Genomic DNA, 17227 nt, shown 5'->3' on the forward strand with positions numbered 1-17227 from the left:
AAGAAATATTTGAAGCATAACTGTATATGCCATCAACTACATTCTTTTTCCTCTGTCTGGTTCATTCAAGGTGATAAGAGATTATAGATATCACTTTGCTGTTGAAAATGACTAAGTGATTAAAAATTTTAAGGAACCCAAAGAGTAGCTGATAGTATATATGGGTTAGAATCATGGAATCATAGAGTTGGAAGAGACCACAAGGGCCATCGAGTCCAACCCCCTGCCAAGCAGGAAACACCATCAGAGCACTCCTGACATATGGTTGTCAAGCCTCTGCTTAAAGACCTCCAAAGAAGGAGACTCCACGACACTCCTTGGCAGCAAATTCCACTGTCGAACAGCTCTTACTGTCAGGAAGTTCTTCCTAATGTTTAGGTGGAATCTTCTTTCTTGTAGTTTGGATCCATTGCTCTGTGTCCGCTTCTCTGCAGCAGCAGAAAACAACCTTTCTCCCTCCTCTATATGACATCCTTTTATATATTTGAACATGGCTATCATATCACTCCTTAACCTCCTCTTCTCCAGGCTAAACATGCCCAGCTCCCTTAGCCGTTCCTCATAAGGCATCGTTTCCAGGCCTTTGACCATTTTGGTTGCCCTCCTCTGGACACGTTCCAGTTTGTCAGTGTCCTTCTTGAACTGTGGTGCCCAGAACTGGACACAGTACTCCAGGTGAGGTCTGACCAGAGCAGAATACAGTGGCACTATTACTTCCCTTGATCTAGATGCTATACTCCTATTGATGCAGCCCAGAATTGCATTGGCTTTTTTAGCTGCCGCGTCACACTAAAAAAGCCAATGTAATTCTGGGCTGCAGGGTTAAACTGTGTTATGAAGGCTAGTTGTGTTAACTCTGTTGCAGCAAAAACAGCAGTGTCTTGTGACACTTTAAATTTATTATGGCCAGGGGTTAAACAATGTGTGACTGGCCAGCTGCTTCAAAGAGTGTGTTTGCCAATTGTTTTAAGACAATCCCTGCACTCCCATCTGAATGCAGGGACTGTGTTAAAATGCTTAGGAAAACACTCTTGAAGCAGCCTCTTCTCCTTTAAATACCACTCATGCAATGTTAAAGGGAGGGAGGGGTGGGTGCTTCTTTAAAGAGTGCTTTTGCAAAAGGATTTCAGACAGCCCCTGCTTGATGCTCTGGAGGCTCACATAAGAATGCTGAGGCCATCTTTAAACTGCTTACAAACAGTGAAGGGGCTTTGAAGGCATTGCAGGTTCTCAAGTGTCCGACTGCCAGCTGGCTGCCTGGTGTCTGAAAACTTTGCATAAAGGATTGTGAGGTGTGTGTTGCTCTGCCCACATCTCAGATTTGATCCACAAGGCTGATCCTGCCAAGGATCTGGCTCATGGAGCCAAGAGGTTCCCCACCTCCATTTTAAAGTATTCTTCATTTTATACCATTTTAAAAAAATCTGTTTTATCTGCAATAATATAAAACCAATGCATTAATATCCTGTCTATTATTTGTACTTCAGCCTTATCTGATGAGTTCTGGTAGAAACTGCACATATACCGTATTTTTCGCTCTATAGGACGCACTTTTTCCCCTCCAAAAATTAAGGGGAAATGTGTGCGTCCTATAGAGTGAATGCAGGCTGCGCGGCTAAGCCCAAAGCCAGAACAGGGAGACGGAGCACTGCGGAGCACTCCGTCTCGCTGTTCTAGCTTGGGGATGCCTGCACGCAAAGCCTCTGCAGGGCAGTGGGGTGCCTTCACCCCGCTGCCCTGCAAAGGCTGTTCCCAAGCCAGAACAGCGAGATGGAGGGTGAGACGGAGAACTCCTGCTGCGCTCCGGAGGCTTTGGGTGAATGCACCTCGAACGCACCTTGTTTTAGAGGGGGAGAACAAGAAAAAAATGTTTTTCCCCTGTTCTCCCCCTCCTATGGTCCGGTGCGTCCTATAGAGCGAAAAATACGGTATATCAAATAGCATATCAATACTAAACCAACATGATTGACTAATTATATTTCTTTTATTGTGCCAGTAGTTGTTGACTAGGTTTAAGTGTTATATGCTTGTGTGAATTCCGTACTGGTAGTAAAGATTACTTGGCTTACAAAACAGCTGTCATGCATGGTTAAAAGAAACAAACATTTTTGGCACAATGGCTACTCAAAGAGGGGAAAAACTGGTCTATATAGCAAAGGAAAAAACTTTAACTGAGGGCAGTGAGCAGTGACAATAAGCTCTCTAAATCATAAGAATGCAAGTTATAGAGATCTACTTAAGCCCCATGATATGTTGTTGTCTTTGCTTGTCTCATATGTGAATGTACAGTGGTATCTCAGTTCTTGAACATAATTGGTTCCAGAAGACCGTTAGGCTTCCGAGATGCTTGAAAACCAAGGTACCACTGTACCAGAAGAGAATAGGTAGATTCCTGCTCTTATCAGCATTGATAAAATTACTTTCTCCTAGTTTTCATCCTGGTGTTGCTGATTGAAAAGTTCATTCTTGAGTGAGTGAATTGTCAACTACTGTAGAAGTGCTAATATACTCTGTTGATTTGCAAGAGGAAGTTCCATATGACCATCCTATGCAAAAGACAAAGCTATCTAGTTAGGAAAAGTGTCTTTACCCTCATTCTGAGCCTTTTCTCACCAACACTTGCAAGGATCTACGTATGTGCTTGCTAGTTTGTTTCTGGGAAGTACACTTTTTATTTGGCAAGAGCACAGAATCTAGGGTGGTTCCCACCCTTGTGTGCCTTGGAAATCATGAGGACTCTTCACAATGCCCGGCTAAGTTCAGAAGCATTGAAGTATGGGAAGAGCTCTCCTGGATGTTGCTTTAAGCCTCAGTGGCACTTGGAAAACTGAGAGACTTCTTGCTCCTTTCTCAGACCTGAAGCTTACTGGATAGGTGACAAGTTCCCATGCCTCTCCTAGCTAAGACTCACCCTGCTCAATTTTGCTAGGTCTCAAGTTTAGAGTAATGTCAGAAGATCCTGTCCTCTCCTTCTGGCAAGAATAAATTTTGTATGCTACCAAAGTGAAATGAGATTGTTAGCTCCTGCAATATGTCTGGGACAATATGACCAACATAAAACTTAAGCATTTTGCAAAGTTTATTTAATTTATCTAATATATTTATATGCCACCCTTTGGTATAAACCTCCCAAGGCACTTTAGAATAAAATGTGTATGTTCAAAATAAATTAATTTGATCATGTTCCCTTACATTGTGTTGTCTTCTTCTTTGGTGATCACTCCTAGCTGAGTAAGATTGTCTTCCATGAACACGGTCTTAACAGTGAGTCTGTAAGTGACACTGGAGGCCAATTATGGAACCACACATCTTTCACAGGGACATACGTTTCTGGGCAGGAGTTGATCATGGTGAGAGTTTGTCAAACGTGCCTTCCTCTTAGCTCATTTCTCCCTTTTGTTCTGAGTTTGAGCGTCTTCAAAGTCCATGACACCTTTGGTAAATGCTCTAATTGGAGCGCTCACTGGCCAGTGTTTCCCAATTGTTGTTTATACTACATTTTTAAAGATTTGCCTTGAGAGAGTCTTTAAACCTCTTCCGTTGTCCACCAGCATTATGTTTTCCATGTTGTAAGTTCGGAATAGAGTAGTTGCTTTGGAAGACGATAATCAGGCATCTGAAAAACATGACCAGTCCAACGAACTTTATGTTGAAGAATCATTGCTTGGACATTTGTGATCTTTTCTTCCTCCAGTACACTGACATTAGTTCACCTATCTTCCCAGGTGATATGTGCATTTTTTCAGAGACACTGTTGAGGGAATCTTTCGAGGAGTTGGAGATGTTCCCATGTTTCACAAGCATACAGTAAGGCTGGTAGTACAATAGCTTTGTAATCAAGCATTTTGGTTTCCCTGCAAATATCCTAGTCCTCAAACACACTGCACTTCAATCGGGAGAAAGCTGCTCTCACCAAGTTCAGGTGATGTTGGATTTTGCCATCAATGTTGGCCCTTGTGGAAAGGTAACTGCCCCGGTAGGAGAAGTGATTGACACTTTCCAATGTTACACCATTGAATTGGATTTGTGGCGCTGCAGAGGGGTTGTTTTGTGTTTGTTGGTACAGCACTTTGGTTTTTTTGGATGTTGAGCGATAGGCCAAGCTTTTTGTAAGCTTCTGCGAAGATATTTAGGATGGTTTGGAGGTCATCCTCTGAGTGTGCACACACTACATTGTCATCAGCATATTGAAGCTCTATGATGGAAGTTACGGTAACCTTACGCTTTGCTTTCAGCCTACTCAAGTTAAAAGAGCTTTTCATCTGTTTGATATATGATTTCTACCCTGGTGGGGAGTTTCCCTTTGACAATGTGTAGGATTATGGCAATGAAAATAATAAATAGAGTTGTGGCGATAACACAACCCTGTTTAACACCTGATCCCCGCTGTGAATGGTTCACTTTGAGAGCCATTGTTATCTGTAATAGTTTCTGTCATATTATCATGGAGGAGCTGAAGGATTGTGTTCCAAGTTGTTGGCATATAGTTTTGGGAACTCTGCCAATACTAAGTCTGTGCTGTATACCTTTTTCTTAAATATCTCTGCAATCATTGCTTGTTTTAGTAAGAACATAGTATCTTTTTGGTCTTGACTGTTGTATTTTATACATCCAATTTACAGCTTCAGGTCTCTAAAAGAAACCACAGTCAGATGCTCTAATCAATATTAGCTTACCCTGTTGCACTTAAGTTGAATATTTTATCCTATTTCCTATTATTAGAATTTTTGTTCGTGATAATAGTTTGTCTGCTCAGCCCTTTCTCTTTTGTGCCAATATACAGATAGCTTTCTCAGCTGTGGTTTTAGACAAAAAAATTATCTGTGATTTTTTTTTCTTCATACCAGCAAAATACGAGTTGGTGTAGTTATACACCTATAAGCGTATAAGTCAAGGGACTTAGTTGCGATCTAACAAGATTTAGGTGGATTAAGCTCTGAATTTAATCAAAGGATAAGCTCGCAGCTTTACTTGAAATGAATCAACCTTCCTTACCATTCAAAAATAGCTTTCAGATAGTTGCCATGTGATGGCACGACTATGTTTTAATAAAGGAGGTAGGAAGGAAGGAGATGGCTTTGGGATTTAAAAATAATCTCAGTGGGTCAGTTTTCAAATAAAGGAACAAAGCACTGAGTGAAATCAGTGGTCTGCCTTGCTTAGTAGTGGCTACCTTTTCTGGCCAATATGTTGTAAGTAAAGTCTAACATGCTATTTGTGTGTATATGTGCTTCTGGAACAAGAGTGCACACTTATTATTGCCCTTGCTTAACTGAAACTGGTATAAGTTTCAGTGGCTTCCTGTACATAGGATTGCTATGTTAGTCAGGCAAAGGCTGCAGATAGGTTCATAGCCTTCAGGTATTTGAACTTTAGTTGTGTGTCTTGGTGAATGCTGTATTCTAACCCTGTTCAAGGATTGTGGAGGTCCTTTGTTTAAATACACCTAGAGGTACTAGCATTGTAATTGGTTTGAAACCTGACACAGGCACACCTGGCCACTAAGGAGGTGGCTGTATGTAAATGGCAATCCCTTGAGAAAACAAGAGAGTTGAAAGCAATTAAAGCAGCCCCAAGCAAATAAAATGAAATAAAGGTTCACTAACAGCTAGACAAATTAAAGTGTGTACTTCATGCAGAAAAAACTGAATCTAGGTAGGGAAGGGATTTAAATAATGCAGAGTAAAATACTAAATGCACCTTCCTAGACTGAACACAACAACAGTAAATTTGTCACTAATGTCTGAGCTCATTTTCTTATATAAGCAGTACAGCAGGTTCTGGTCCAGTAATAAAGCAAATCTCATTTTCCAATGCGACTAGTGTTCAGAGGCAGATGGAAATAGCAGTTTTGAGAATCTTAATCCAGATTAAGATCCTGAGTTCATTCTTCCAAGCCCTGAGTGAGGACTTGCAACCATGAACATACTAGAATTTTTCTGGAGGCTATGTGTACTACGTATGAAGATTTTGTTCTGTTTTGATTTCAGTAAGGTTTTTTTTTTTTATAATAAAGGCAAAGCACTACTGCTAACATGAATTCTTCAGATAGCTTGTACTATATATATATATTTGTTTCCTTGCACCTATTTACTTAAATATTTTTAATGACTTTGTGTTTAAAAACCTTACAAGAAAGCAGATAATTATTAAAAAGACAATCATTATGTGGATGTCATCTTCTTGACCAGATGTGGGATGAATATTCAGAACAGTAGAATTGGGTGCTATGTTTAGATTTATGTGATACTTGTCTGAGCGCAGCAGTTAATAGACTGTAACTTTTGGTTACATTTCCTTTTTAAATGTCATTTAAGCTGTGAACTATTTCTTGGGTAATGTGCTTTTAGGAAGGGGCTCCTGGCAAGTTTGGAATTTATTTTTCTGCGTCTTAAATATACTGCAAGATGCCTTGAGAAATTTGGTTATACAAAAGGAGTAAAAGTACCCCAAAACAAATAAATGAGTGAATGAATGAATGAGTGACTAGGGAAGACCAAATAAGTATACAATGTTTCTCTAGTGTTCATGTTCCAGTGTTAATATGTTGGGAATCTTCCAGTCAGCAACATTAAGGGCCTCTACTTTAACAGCTAGCTCCCAAATATTTGCAGACCAAAGATTTATTTAAAATAAAGTTTTGTCTATAGAAATGATATCCAAGATGTTGTAGTGCATGTCTGATCCTTGTCAATGAACTTCCAAGGTTTTGGCCACATGTGTTCCTTTTAAGAGAAAAGTGGGATTTCCAAGACACTTGGAAATTTCTAGAATTTACAGGCACTCTGTGCTTGGTGATTATTGTGAGTGAAACATTTTACTTTTGCTGTGTCCATTCCTGCTACCCTCCTACCACTGACCACCGCCTGTTTTATAAATTCGTATTTTGGATAGGATGAGAGAAATGAAAAGGATAACGTGTGCAATCCTTGGTAGCAGATCTAGAAATAGAAACTTTGTTGAGTCATTTCAAGGATTTTCAGGAATATATATGTATGTTGCAATTGCATTCTGTTTACAGCAAATCCTCTTTTGATTCCTGAGACATGTTTTTCCCCCCACCCTGGATACTAGTGATATTAACTCTCTGCTGGGTGAAAATCTCCAGCCTCAATTCTAGGTGCTTTAGGACACAATTTTACCAGAAGCCAAACTTTTGTGCCCCCCTTGTCATTGGTGCTCAAACTGATTTTGTCCGTGAAGCATCCTTATTATGAGTCCTTTCTGTCTGTATTTAATCAAAGGGATCTTTTCCTCACGACAAATGTAGATTTTTAAATTTTCACTTAAGTATCTTAGGAATCTTTCTGAAACACCACATCTTTCCTTGGATCAGCATCAGGTGGTTTAATCTTACTTGTAGTGTAATGAGGCTCTTTTCCTGTGACTTTGGCAGAGAGGTATGTGCCAAGTATGTGCCCTTGTACCCATGCAGTGTCAGGCGGTTCTCTCTCAGAGCTTGCACAACCTTACAAACAAGATAAGGTCTTATGCTTTATATTAACTCAGTGAACCTTCCCACTTGCTTCGCAGAGCTTTGGTGTGCTTGTCTCCAAGGCTGCTAATGAGGAAAGTTTACTTTCAGGCATGGAATGGAAGCAGTCAGAATGGTCAAAAGCTGGTTACCAGATCTAAAGGTCCTTAAAATGTCTGCAGTATTCAGTGACTTACACTGTTACCTACGGACATAGTCAAATGACTTGCCTTATTGTTTGGCCCTTGACATTTCTTGAATTTTGTATTAACCATTTATTCAAAGAATTGCTAAAATGCCATCTGAAATGGCGCTTTTAAGATTCAAGGAAGCAAAAATCAGGCAATATGTTATTGAGTGAGATTTCTAATGGAGTGCTAATTACTTCCACTTCAAGCTCTTATGAAGATGCCTAGAAGCTAAAGAACAATATTCTCTTCAGGTCCATTACATCAGTTTCTGCAGTCTGTATTAACTGTACAGTCTGCTCCATTATAAGGGACAGGTCTACACAACCTTTATATAAGTTTTGTTACATGTGTACTGTAACTTCTCAGTGGAGGAATATCCAAGCATCTCAGCTGAAGTAATATGATGCAGTGTGACATGGCTAGTGATGTTAAATTCTCAAGAATAATATTTTGGAGGATATTCTCGATTAATGAGAATATTAAAGAATTTTCATTTAAAATAGAATATTCATTTTAATGCATTGAAAATGATATAACTTTAATAATAATATTAATATATTTCAGTATGTCAATCTCTGGTAAATGGCACCTTGTACCATTGAATGGCACTGCAAAAACCAGTTACTGGCACTAAATAAAAATACAGAAAGGTCAACTGTTTAAATCAAGGCCACCTTACATGCTGTTACACATAATTGTATAGGCCTAGGTACTTTAAGTGAACAAAGCATTAAAGCTACTCTCTCTCTCTCTCTCTCTCTCTCTCTCTCTCTTGCGTGTGTGTGTATATGTATGTGTATCTATGTGTATATATGTGTGTGTGTGTGTGTGTGTGTGTATAAACTGTATGGCCAACGGTATAGAATTGCTAAGAATAAGGTCACACCAAAATAGAAAAAAGCCTATTACATATAGTTGAAATACATATGAATTAAAATGTTCATAAAATTAAATGAATAGCATTTTTAAAACTAAAAACTAAAAAAAAGTTTTCTGTAGCTCACGTTTCAGAACTGCCAGTGGTGAATGGCACAATGCCCAGTAATGTAACTGGATCAAAAAAATCATTATTCATTACTTACACTAGCAATAGCACAGCTTGACTTATTATTTACTAGATTTTTTAAATGTGCATTGTAAAACTGGTTCTTACATTAGAATTTACAGTTTGTGGAGAATATTCTCCAGAAAATTTTCTAGCAGAGAATATTCTCATCTCACCTCACTAGGCATGGCTATCTCTGCTGAATGGCAAAATACAAACTGAATTTCAAATTACAGAATTTGACTTCAGATGATATCATTTGGTCCAATTCTAAAAACAGAAGAAAATATCTTGTCTATCTATTGGCTCCGTGCCATTAAACCCATTCTGTAGTTGCTCAGCCACACAACAAGCAGAATCAAGCCTGTTCATGCACCATGCAAAGTTAGAAAGTTCTGAGTACTTCAGAGTTCATACAATGTACAGGGAAGGAGCATAGCTCAGTGATACAGCACATGCTTTTCATGCACAGGCTCCCAGGTTCAGCCCCCAATATCTCCACATAGGGCTTGGAAAGACCACTGGCTAAAACCCTGGAAAGCCACTGACAATCGGCATTCTGGACAACATTGAGCTTGATGGGTCATTGGTTTGAATCTGTAAATGGTAGCTTCCTATGTTCCAAAAGAGAATGAAACACTTACCTATAACACTATAATTTCCACATACATTTTGCAGTGTATTTTGCACTACAGTTTTTTTCATATATGGTGTCTAATCTGTGTATATAAAGATGCTTTGAGACTCGCTCCCCACTGCCAGGCATGTTATGAAGTTAATTTGGCAACATCTAGAAAGTTGAAATTTGTTGTGTGTATCCATCACAAGTTGGAAAAATGTGACATTGTTATGGCTTCAGTCTGAATTTCATGTCATAAGTGGACCTCAGAATAAGTGTACTGAGAAAGCAAGCCAATTTTATTAATTTGTTCCAAATTCTTTCTACTGCATTTGCAGCATTCAGGGTGATTTACAAGAGTTGGATTTCTATAAGGAAGTTAATTTACAATCAACAACCATAATAAACAGCAGTACAGTTGGACGTGGAATGGAGTAGGAGTTTCCCCTTCTGCAATTGAAGTTTCCTCTGTGAGGAATGGGATTTGTTGTGGCATGGGGCAGAGCAGTCTTCACGGCCTAGGACCCTCATACCTACAGGACCGCCTCTCCTGGTATGCCCCACGGAGAGCCTCAAGGTCCATAAATAACAACACCCTAGTGGTCCCAGGCCCTAAGGAAGTTAGATTGGCTTCAACCAGAGCCAGGGCCTTTTCAAGTCTGGCTCCGGCCTGGTGGAACGCTCTGCCTCATGAGACCAGGGCCCTGCAGGATCTGATTTCTTTCCGCAGGGCCTGTAAGACAGAGTTGTTCCGCCTGGCCTTTGGCTTGGAGCCAATTTGATTCCCTCCCTCCCTCTCTTTCTTTTTTCTTTTCCTTCTCCTCCTGCGATGAGGCTACATTTTAATATTTTAATGTTCCATTATTTTAATGTTGTATTTTATTTTTGTTTTTAAGTTGTAATCATTCATCTTGTTTTTATTATTGCTTGTAAGCCGCTCTGAGCCCGGCCTTGGCTGGGGAGGGCGGGGTATAAATAAAAAATTATTATTATTATTATTATTATTATTATTATTATTATTACCACCTCTAGTTGCTGGAGGCGGTTTGGATGGGGGGTCCATCTGCCCAGCCCCACTTACACATCAATGTGCCTTCCTAAATGGCAGGCAGGAAGGAACTGCTACCAACAGCATGCATAGCTGTAATAGGCAGTGGAAACCACCTAAATAGGGTATTTGTGGGGCAAAGTTAGCCCAGGATCTACTGGATCCTGCACTGACCCTGCTGCTGTCACATGATGACAGCAGGCCTGATACAAGCCTCTTCCTTGCATCAGTAAGAGCTGGTGGAGCAAATGGTTATTTCTCCCAACTTCTGCCCCAGTTGGCATGAGTGCTTTGGGCTGCTGAAATAGCAGTGACTACACTGCCTATCAAGCCTTGCAGTTGCCAGTCTGAGAGTCTGGTTGATCCCAAAGTCTGAAAATGGGACAAGTAACATGCACGTATGCATCTGCTTTATGCACAATTATACCAAAGGTCCATCTAGCACAGTACTTTCTATTTTGGGCAGTATCTCATTGTGGTTTTTGATTTTGCCCTCCCTTCTGAGATTCGTTTTAAACGGAGAAAGCAGAGAATAAACCAGGGGCTTCATAGGAAAACACATTATCTACCACAGAGCAACAATGTCTTCTTCCTGTGGCAGACAGGACTACAGTGATACATTCTTGCAGCATGCAGTATTGTACAGTACATATTCAAGCAAGTGACTGACGTAACCACCAGTTTCTAAATATTTTGTGTGCAAAACCTAATTGGATTGTGCTTCTTAGTTGCTGAGAGTTTATCAGAACTTGAGACAAGCTGCCATCTGATGACTGACTAGGAAGAAATATGGGTGCCATCAGAACCATTTCTAAAGACTGTGCACAAGTGTTTTATGTTTTGCATTTTTGTCAGCAACTATTTGTGTATGGAGTTGTAAAGATTTTTGTTTGTCAGCAGCTGGCAATCTATTGGCACTCAGCAGGCTAATCTTCTGCCTTTAGGTCTTCAGGGGCTCAGATGTCAAAATTTGCCACCACGCTAAAATTGGATTGGATCTCATATTTACCCTTTTCAAAAATCCACCAGGCTAGATAAACCCATTAATCTGCATAATAATAATTTGTAATCTGTAGATAATCTCATTTATCAACTAGAGTATTTTCAAACTGTATGACATATGTGGAAATTATTCTGCTGAGTGCTTTTTGGAGGTAGCTGTTGCAAACCATTACATTCTGATGCATAAATGTGCAGTGGGCAAAACAACCCAGACCAGAAAAAAATATTTTGCACATCCCATTTGCTATGATAATGTGGATATGCAGATTATTTTTGGAACTAAATATTTACATATTGGGTTTTGCTTCCCTTCCTTGTATGCATTTGCTGCACCCATCAGCTTAAACAAATATGAGAGTTATATGTAATTGTCTCTTGTCCTGACTCCTGAGAGGTACCAAGATTTGTGTGCTTCTTCAGGTTTGGACCCTTGTCCTGATATTTAAGCTATGATTATTTGAAAAAAAGAAGAAGTCTGTAATAGAAAAGTTTTTGTTGAGCCTTTTAGGAGCAGAAGTCCATACCCCTTAATGTACAGGTGCTTTAAAAAACAAACAAACTTGTCTGAGCCTTTGAGAGAGTACAAATATTTTATAGATACCTAAATGGAATTGCTCTTTTTGGCTCTTGCTTATACATCATTAGATGGGACATGGGTGGTGCTGTGGGTTAAACCACAGAGCCTAGGGCTTGCCCATCAGAAGGTCGGCGGTTTGAATCCCTGCGACGGGGTGAGCTCCCGTTGCTCGGTCTCAGCTCCTGCCAACCTAGCAGTTTGAAAGCACGTCAAAGTAGATAAATACGTACCGCTCTGGCGGGAATGTAAATGGCATTTCCGTGCACTGCTCTGGTTCGACAGAAGCAGCTTAGTCATGCTGGCCACATGACCCGGAAGCTGTATGCCTGCTCCCTTGGCCCATAAAGCAAGATGAGTGCCGCAACCCCAAAGTCGTCTGCGACTGGACCTAATGGTCAGGGGTCCCTTTACCTTTACCTATACATCATTGCACCTGTACGGTATATCCTTCCTGACAGACTCTCTTGGATGTTAGGAGCATCAGAGGAGGTCCTCTAGGTAGCTCTACTGCCCTCCGAAGTTGGGGGGTGGGGTTGATGCAGTAGAGGGAATTCTCTGTGGTATCTCCTAAGCTGTAAAACTCTTAAGTGACTTCTTTCCCCCTCTCTGGTTTAGTGGTGAATAATTTTATTATGAAAATGAAATATATCATATAAGTGCCTCTAGGAAAATAACCTGCAAATTTTCAGAAGGATGTGGGTAGGGCTAGAGAGTTCAGGTCACCTTTAGGCCCTCTAAAGCAGACGAATGTTTACCATGGATCTCATCTCATAGAAAGCTGCTTTATAGAAGTATCTGATGAGCCAGTGTGGTGTAGTGGTTAGGAGCGGTAGTCTTGTAATCTGGGGAACCGGGTTCGCGTCTCCGCTCCTCCACATGCAGCTGCTGGGTGACCTTGGGCCAGTCACACTTCTTTGAAGTCTCTCAGCCCCACTCACCTCACAGAGTGTTTGTTGTGGGGGAGGAAGGGAAAGGAGAATGTTAGCCGCTTTGAGACTCCTGAAGGGGAGTGAAAGGCGGGATATCAAATCCAAACTCTTCTTCTTCTTCTTCTGATCAAATTGAGCTGAACATTATGAAGTCCTGCTTTCTTTAACTCAACCAATCTAATGTGGCAGCTCTGAGTGAAAACCCTTTATTTACTTAGAGCATCTATACTGTAATTTTTAGCCAAGGTAAGGCTATAAATAACACAGCATGGAATCATTTTGATTAATATAATTAAGTGGAAATGCTATTGTGAAAGAAGTACTGGTAGCTTGGTAAAGTTTATTCCTTGAAAAAATAAAAATAACTCTAGTGTCTGTATTCTGCTTAAGTGGAATGCTGTACTTTCACCCCTGCTACGTAGCATTTTAATGGGACTGAGTTTGTTTCTAAATACTTGAATATTTGTGCTTGGGCATTCCTTGTTGCCAGGATGCCACTACCACTCTTTGTGTACTTTATACCATAATGCTAATTGTTGATTCAATTTATTTATAGTTACCATATTCATGTGTTAGAGGAGTCCTTCTTCCCCCTTGATTTACATGACTATAAAAACTACCCTGCAAGGTCTAAAAGATTTTAATAAGAAATGCAATTTTACTAAATTTCCACCATGGCTACCAGTGGCATTGTAAAAATGCATTAAAAGCATGACAGATATCTGTGAGTTGGCCATTAAAAGCAAACTCAAATATTCTCGCAAAAGTCTGATGAAGGATAATGTCTGATTAAACAGAATATTCAAATATAGTTATTAAGAATATTTTGTGAACAAGCCCTGAATGCCTCCAGGAGCCCACCCAGTAATTTAGATTCATTATCTTCAACTTAAAGGAAGTTTTCAGGCAACACTGTTTGGATAATAGCTTGGCATTACTACTGGTTGAAATTTCTAGCAATTTGTTAGGTTTTTTTGTATGACAGCTGTTTTGGTGTATTTATCTGTACATCATCCACTGCCTAGCACAATTATATGTAGATTAGAAGCCCTCCCTCCCTGCTGCTGAAGAGATACTGGGGTAGAGGGTGCATGAGGAATGTTTTGGATCTGCCTTCTCAGAAAAGCATGTTGCAAAAGATTGTAGCAGAATATTTTATCTGGGCTGTACCATGTCAGACTGCTCTCACATTATTGAATCTTCCTCCAAAGCCCACCCACACTCCGTCCATATAAAATTAACTTGTCTGGGAGAAGGCTATGTTAGAACTCTTTCCTTTCACATCTAGTTTTTTTGAACATATGGATATATTTATTTTTGTTCATGGAAGAGCATTCATGTGAGTACCACCCCTTTCCCATATGACCTAGTATGAAAGCCCAGCATAGAATTTTTTTTACCAACCACAAGCCTGCAACCTATGTGGGTGTTATGTGGGGATTGCATCTAAAGCCAAAAGTGTGCATAGTCAAAACACTTTGGGTTCAAATGGCAGGTGAGATTGCCAAAGTATTTTTTTCTTGGATGGCCCCCTTTTAATTTTTTTGCCAAGTACATAAAGCTGAATCGGCACAAGTTAAATGTGTATAAGTTGTGGGCTTACTGTAGTTTGGAAAACTGTAGGCCTCTTGCACAGGATGGTTGACAAGAATCTTCCTGAGAAAGTGACTCCCTGCTTTCATCTGATGAGCCATGGCACAACCAAATGAATTTATTTTCTATGAGCTTCCTCAGATCTAACTTGATGCAGTCTTTTCTTGCTGACTAACGATCTAGAGTCTAGCCCTTTGTGTGTTACTCTCTGATGTATGTGTTTAAGGCCAACATTGTGTTTCTTTTTATTTGCAGGCCAACTTTTTAGTACTGCATCAAGTAAAAATCAAGGGCAGTTGATACAGTTGATACAGTTTTCATACATTAGTATCTGAAATACATGGTTCATTTTGTGTGTGTTGCATTAAATAACCCCAGTGTCAGAATAAGTATTGATCAGGGCTTTCACCCCACTGGACTTTTCCAACATGCAATAATTAGAACAATTTCTTCACACATTCTCCTCTGTAGTGTAAACTTGCAAGGGGCCTTTGTTTTTAAATAGGAGAGCCCTTCACTGAATAAAAACTTGGTGTTTTTTGTCAACTTGCATTGACATTGCACATTCTGCCTGGATGGAATTTATTTTCCACTTCTGTCAAAATAAAAGCAATGGCCTGGAGTTAACAAACTCTGTGCTTGAACACATCTGAAAAAATTCCAGTACTACTTATCTCCCTGCCTGCATAGCCTGTGGCAAAATGCGCATCTAGTCTTCACAGTTCACTACATAGCATGATTGCCAAGCATACCTAATGGCTGTCTTTGGTGCCCTGTGTAGCATATGTGTGCTACCTTATTTCTCACTTCATGGTCCTTCTTGGTAGTAGCACCCCCACCCTACAAAACTTCCTGCCCAGGGAGGCATGTCTAGCTAGTTTTGCTCATTTTCTAAAGGGTGAGAAGAGATGGGCCTTCCTGCAGAGTACTGGCATTGCAGGTTGGCCCTTGTGGTCTCTTCCTGCTTTCACTAATTTTATTAAATTTCTTCACCTCAAAGCACACAAACCTGTTCCAGTGGATGTGAGTTTAAGCAAAAACAAAACAAAAACCTGTATATATCATACATCTAAAATACACAGCAATTGAGAAGCAATATACATAAGACACATTCTGTAGTGACCATTGGCAAAGAAATAATTTTAAAAAGATTTTAGAACTTGTCTTCTTTCTGTAAAAAGGCCGTGACTAATTTAACCTTCGTTTTTCTTGCAGTGAACACCTACCTCTTCATGATGCAAGCCCAAGGCATCATGATTCGTGAAAACATGAGAACAATAGGAGCTCAGGTTTATGAACAGGTGGTCCGCAGTGCCTATGCCAAGAGGAACAGCAGTGGGAATGACTCAGGTATGTTTAATAAACCTTTCTCCTAAGGTAAAAAAGACCGTCTCAGGTAGGAGTGGGGAACTTCCCTTTGTCTGACCTTATCCCAAGAATCATTGAACAGCTTTTAGACACAGTAGACTGAAAGCTGTCGCATTGAGATTTCCAGTGGAACCAGTGTATGATAGTGGCATTTATAAGGATACTGAAGTACCTTGTTTTCTGTTTGAATATCTCGGATAGTAATCATCTATGTTCCTGACTTGAATTTTAACCTCATAAGCTTTACTCTGATTCGATTACGGGGCTGTTACTAATATATACTAATAATACACTTTACTTAACTAACACTGTTTCTACTATGACCTGAATAAAATGCCTATTCCCTATGTTTAATGAACTTACATATGGTGCCAGTAGTTCAGCTGCGCATTATAGCTCTCTTCTCAGCTGGGCATCTATTTAATACATTGGATCTGTCAGAGGTCTTTTTTCAAATGTTACGCCTAGGGTACACAGAATGTCCCAGGTTCAATCCCCGGCATCACCAGGCAGGGCTGGCAAAGATTACCTACCTGAAACCCTGGAGAGCTGCTGCCAGTCAATGTAGACAATACTGAGCAAGATGGACCAATAGTCTGGCCTAGTATAAGGCAGCTTCCTGTGTTTCTATGAAAAAACCCCAGAAGTGATTCTGCAGTTTATGCCATCTTCTGGATGGTTACCCAAGTCACTTAGTAGTCTTACCAGTAGCCCACTGCACAGTGATTTTGCCTGCTGATGACACAGTTGACACTCTTCTGTCTCAAATACATAGCCAAATAACATTTTTGATCACTGCTCATTGCTATATGAACAGTTCACACTGAATGAGCTAAAGTGGACAACACATTAGCCTTGTTTGCACATCATACTATGTTATAGTACAGAACAAACATGGTTTTTTATATGAACCAGCCTCATGCTTGTGTATGCAAGTCTAGCTGTGGGAACAAACTCAATAGTTTCTTTTCTGGACCTGGTCTCCATTTGTGGACCCTTAGAAGGATGCCTGTAGTCAGTTAAATAACAGTATCTCAACTTGAGTGCTCATTATCTACAAGAAGGTATAGCCTACCTTACCTTTAGGCCAAAAGGTCATTGGAAACCTGTTAGTTTGACTCATTCTGAAACCTAGGAAAAGCCATCTAGTTTCACTACATTCCCAGAACATTGAGCAAGTATGGGGAGAAGTAGGCTCATTGTTTCTGCACTAAATGATGATGATGATGCAAAAAGCAAAGCAGATATACAACCAGAAAATTCTGTTTACCTTACATGTCTATTTGTTCAAAGTCCTAGGCTGTTCAAATACTCTGAGCTGGAATTAGGTACTGCATTGGTCTTCTCATTGCTGTTAGTGTTATATTGAACCCCAAACCAT

The 17227-nt window shown here is 40.0% G+C and overlaps 1 protein-coding gene across 2 annotated transcripts in view; it reads left to right on the forward strand.

The window, feature by feature from the left end:
- B4GALT5 (beta-1,4-galactosyltransferase 5) overlaps positions 1 to 17227 on the forward strand; it is a 51412-nt gene that overhangs the window by 19877 nt on the left and 14308 nt on the right. For both annotated transcript variants that reach the window (XM_081011457.1, XM_081011456.1), the window contains exon 2: positions 15694 to 15828. In XM_081011457.1, the coding sequence (XP_080867583.1) occupies positions 15694 to 15828 (135 nt within the window). The remainder of the gene's footprint in view (positions 1 to 15693; positions 15829 to 17227) is intronic.

The sequence above is a fragment of the Podarcis pityusensis genome (assembly GCF_964106645.2).
Source record: "Podarcis pityusensis genome assembly, chromosome: 6".
In the NCBI taxonomy this organism is placed as follows: Eukaryota; Metazoa; Chordata; class Lepidosauria; order Squamata; family Lacertidae; genus Podarcis; species Podarcis pityusensis.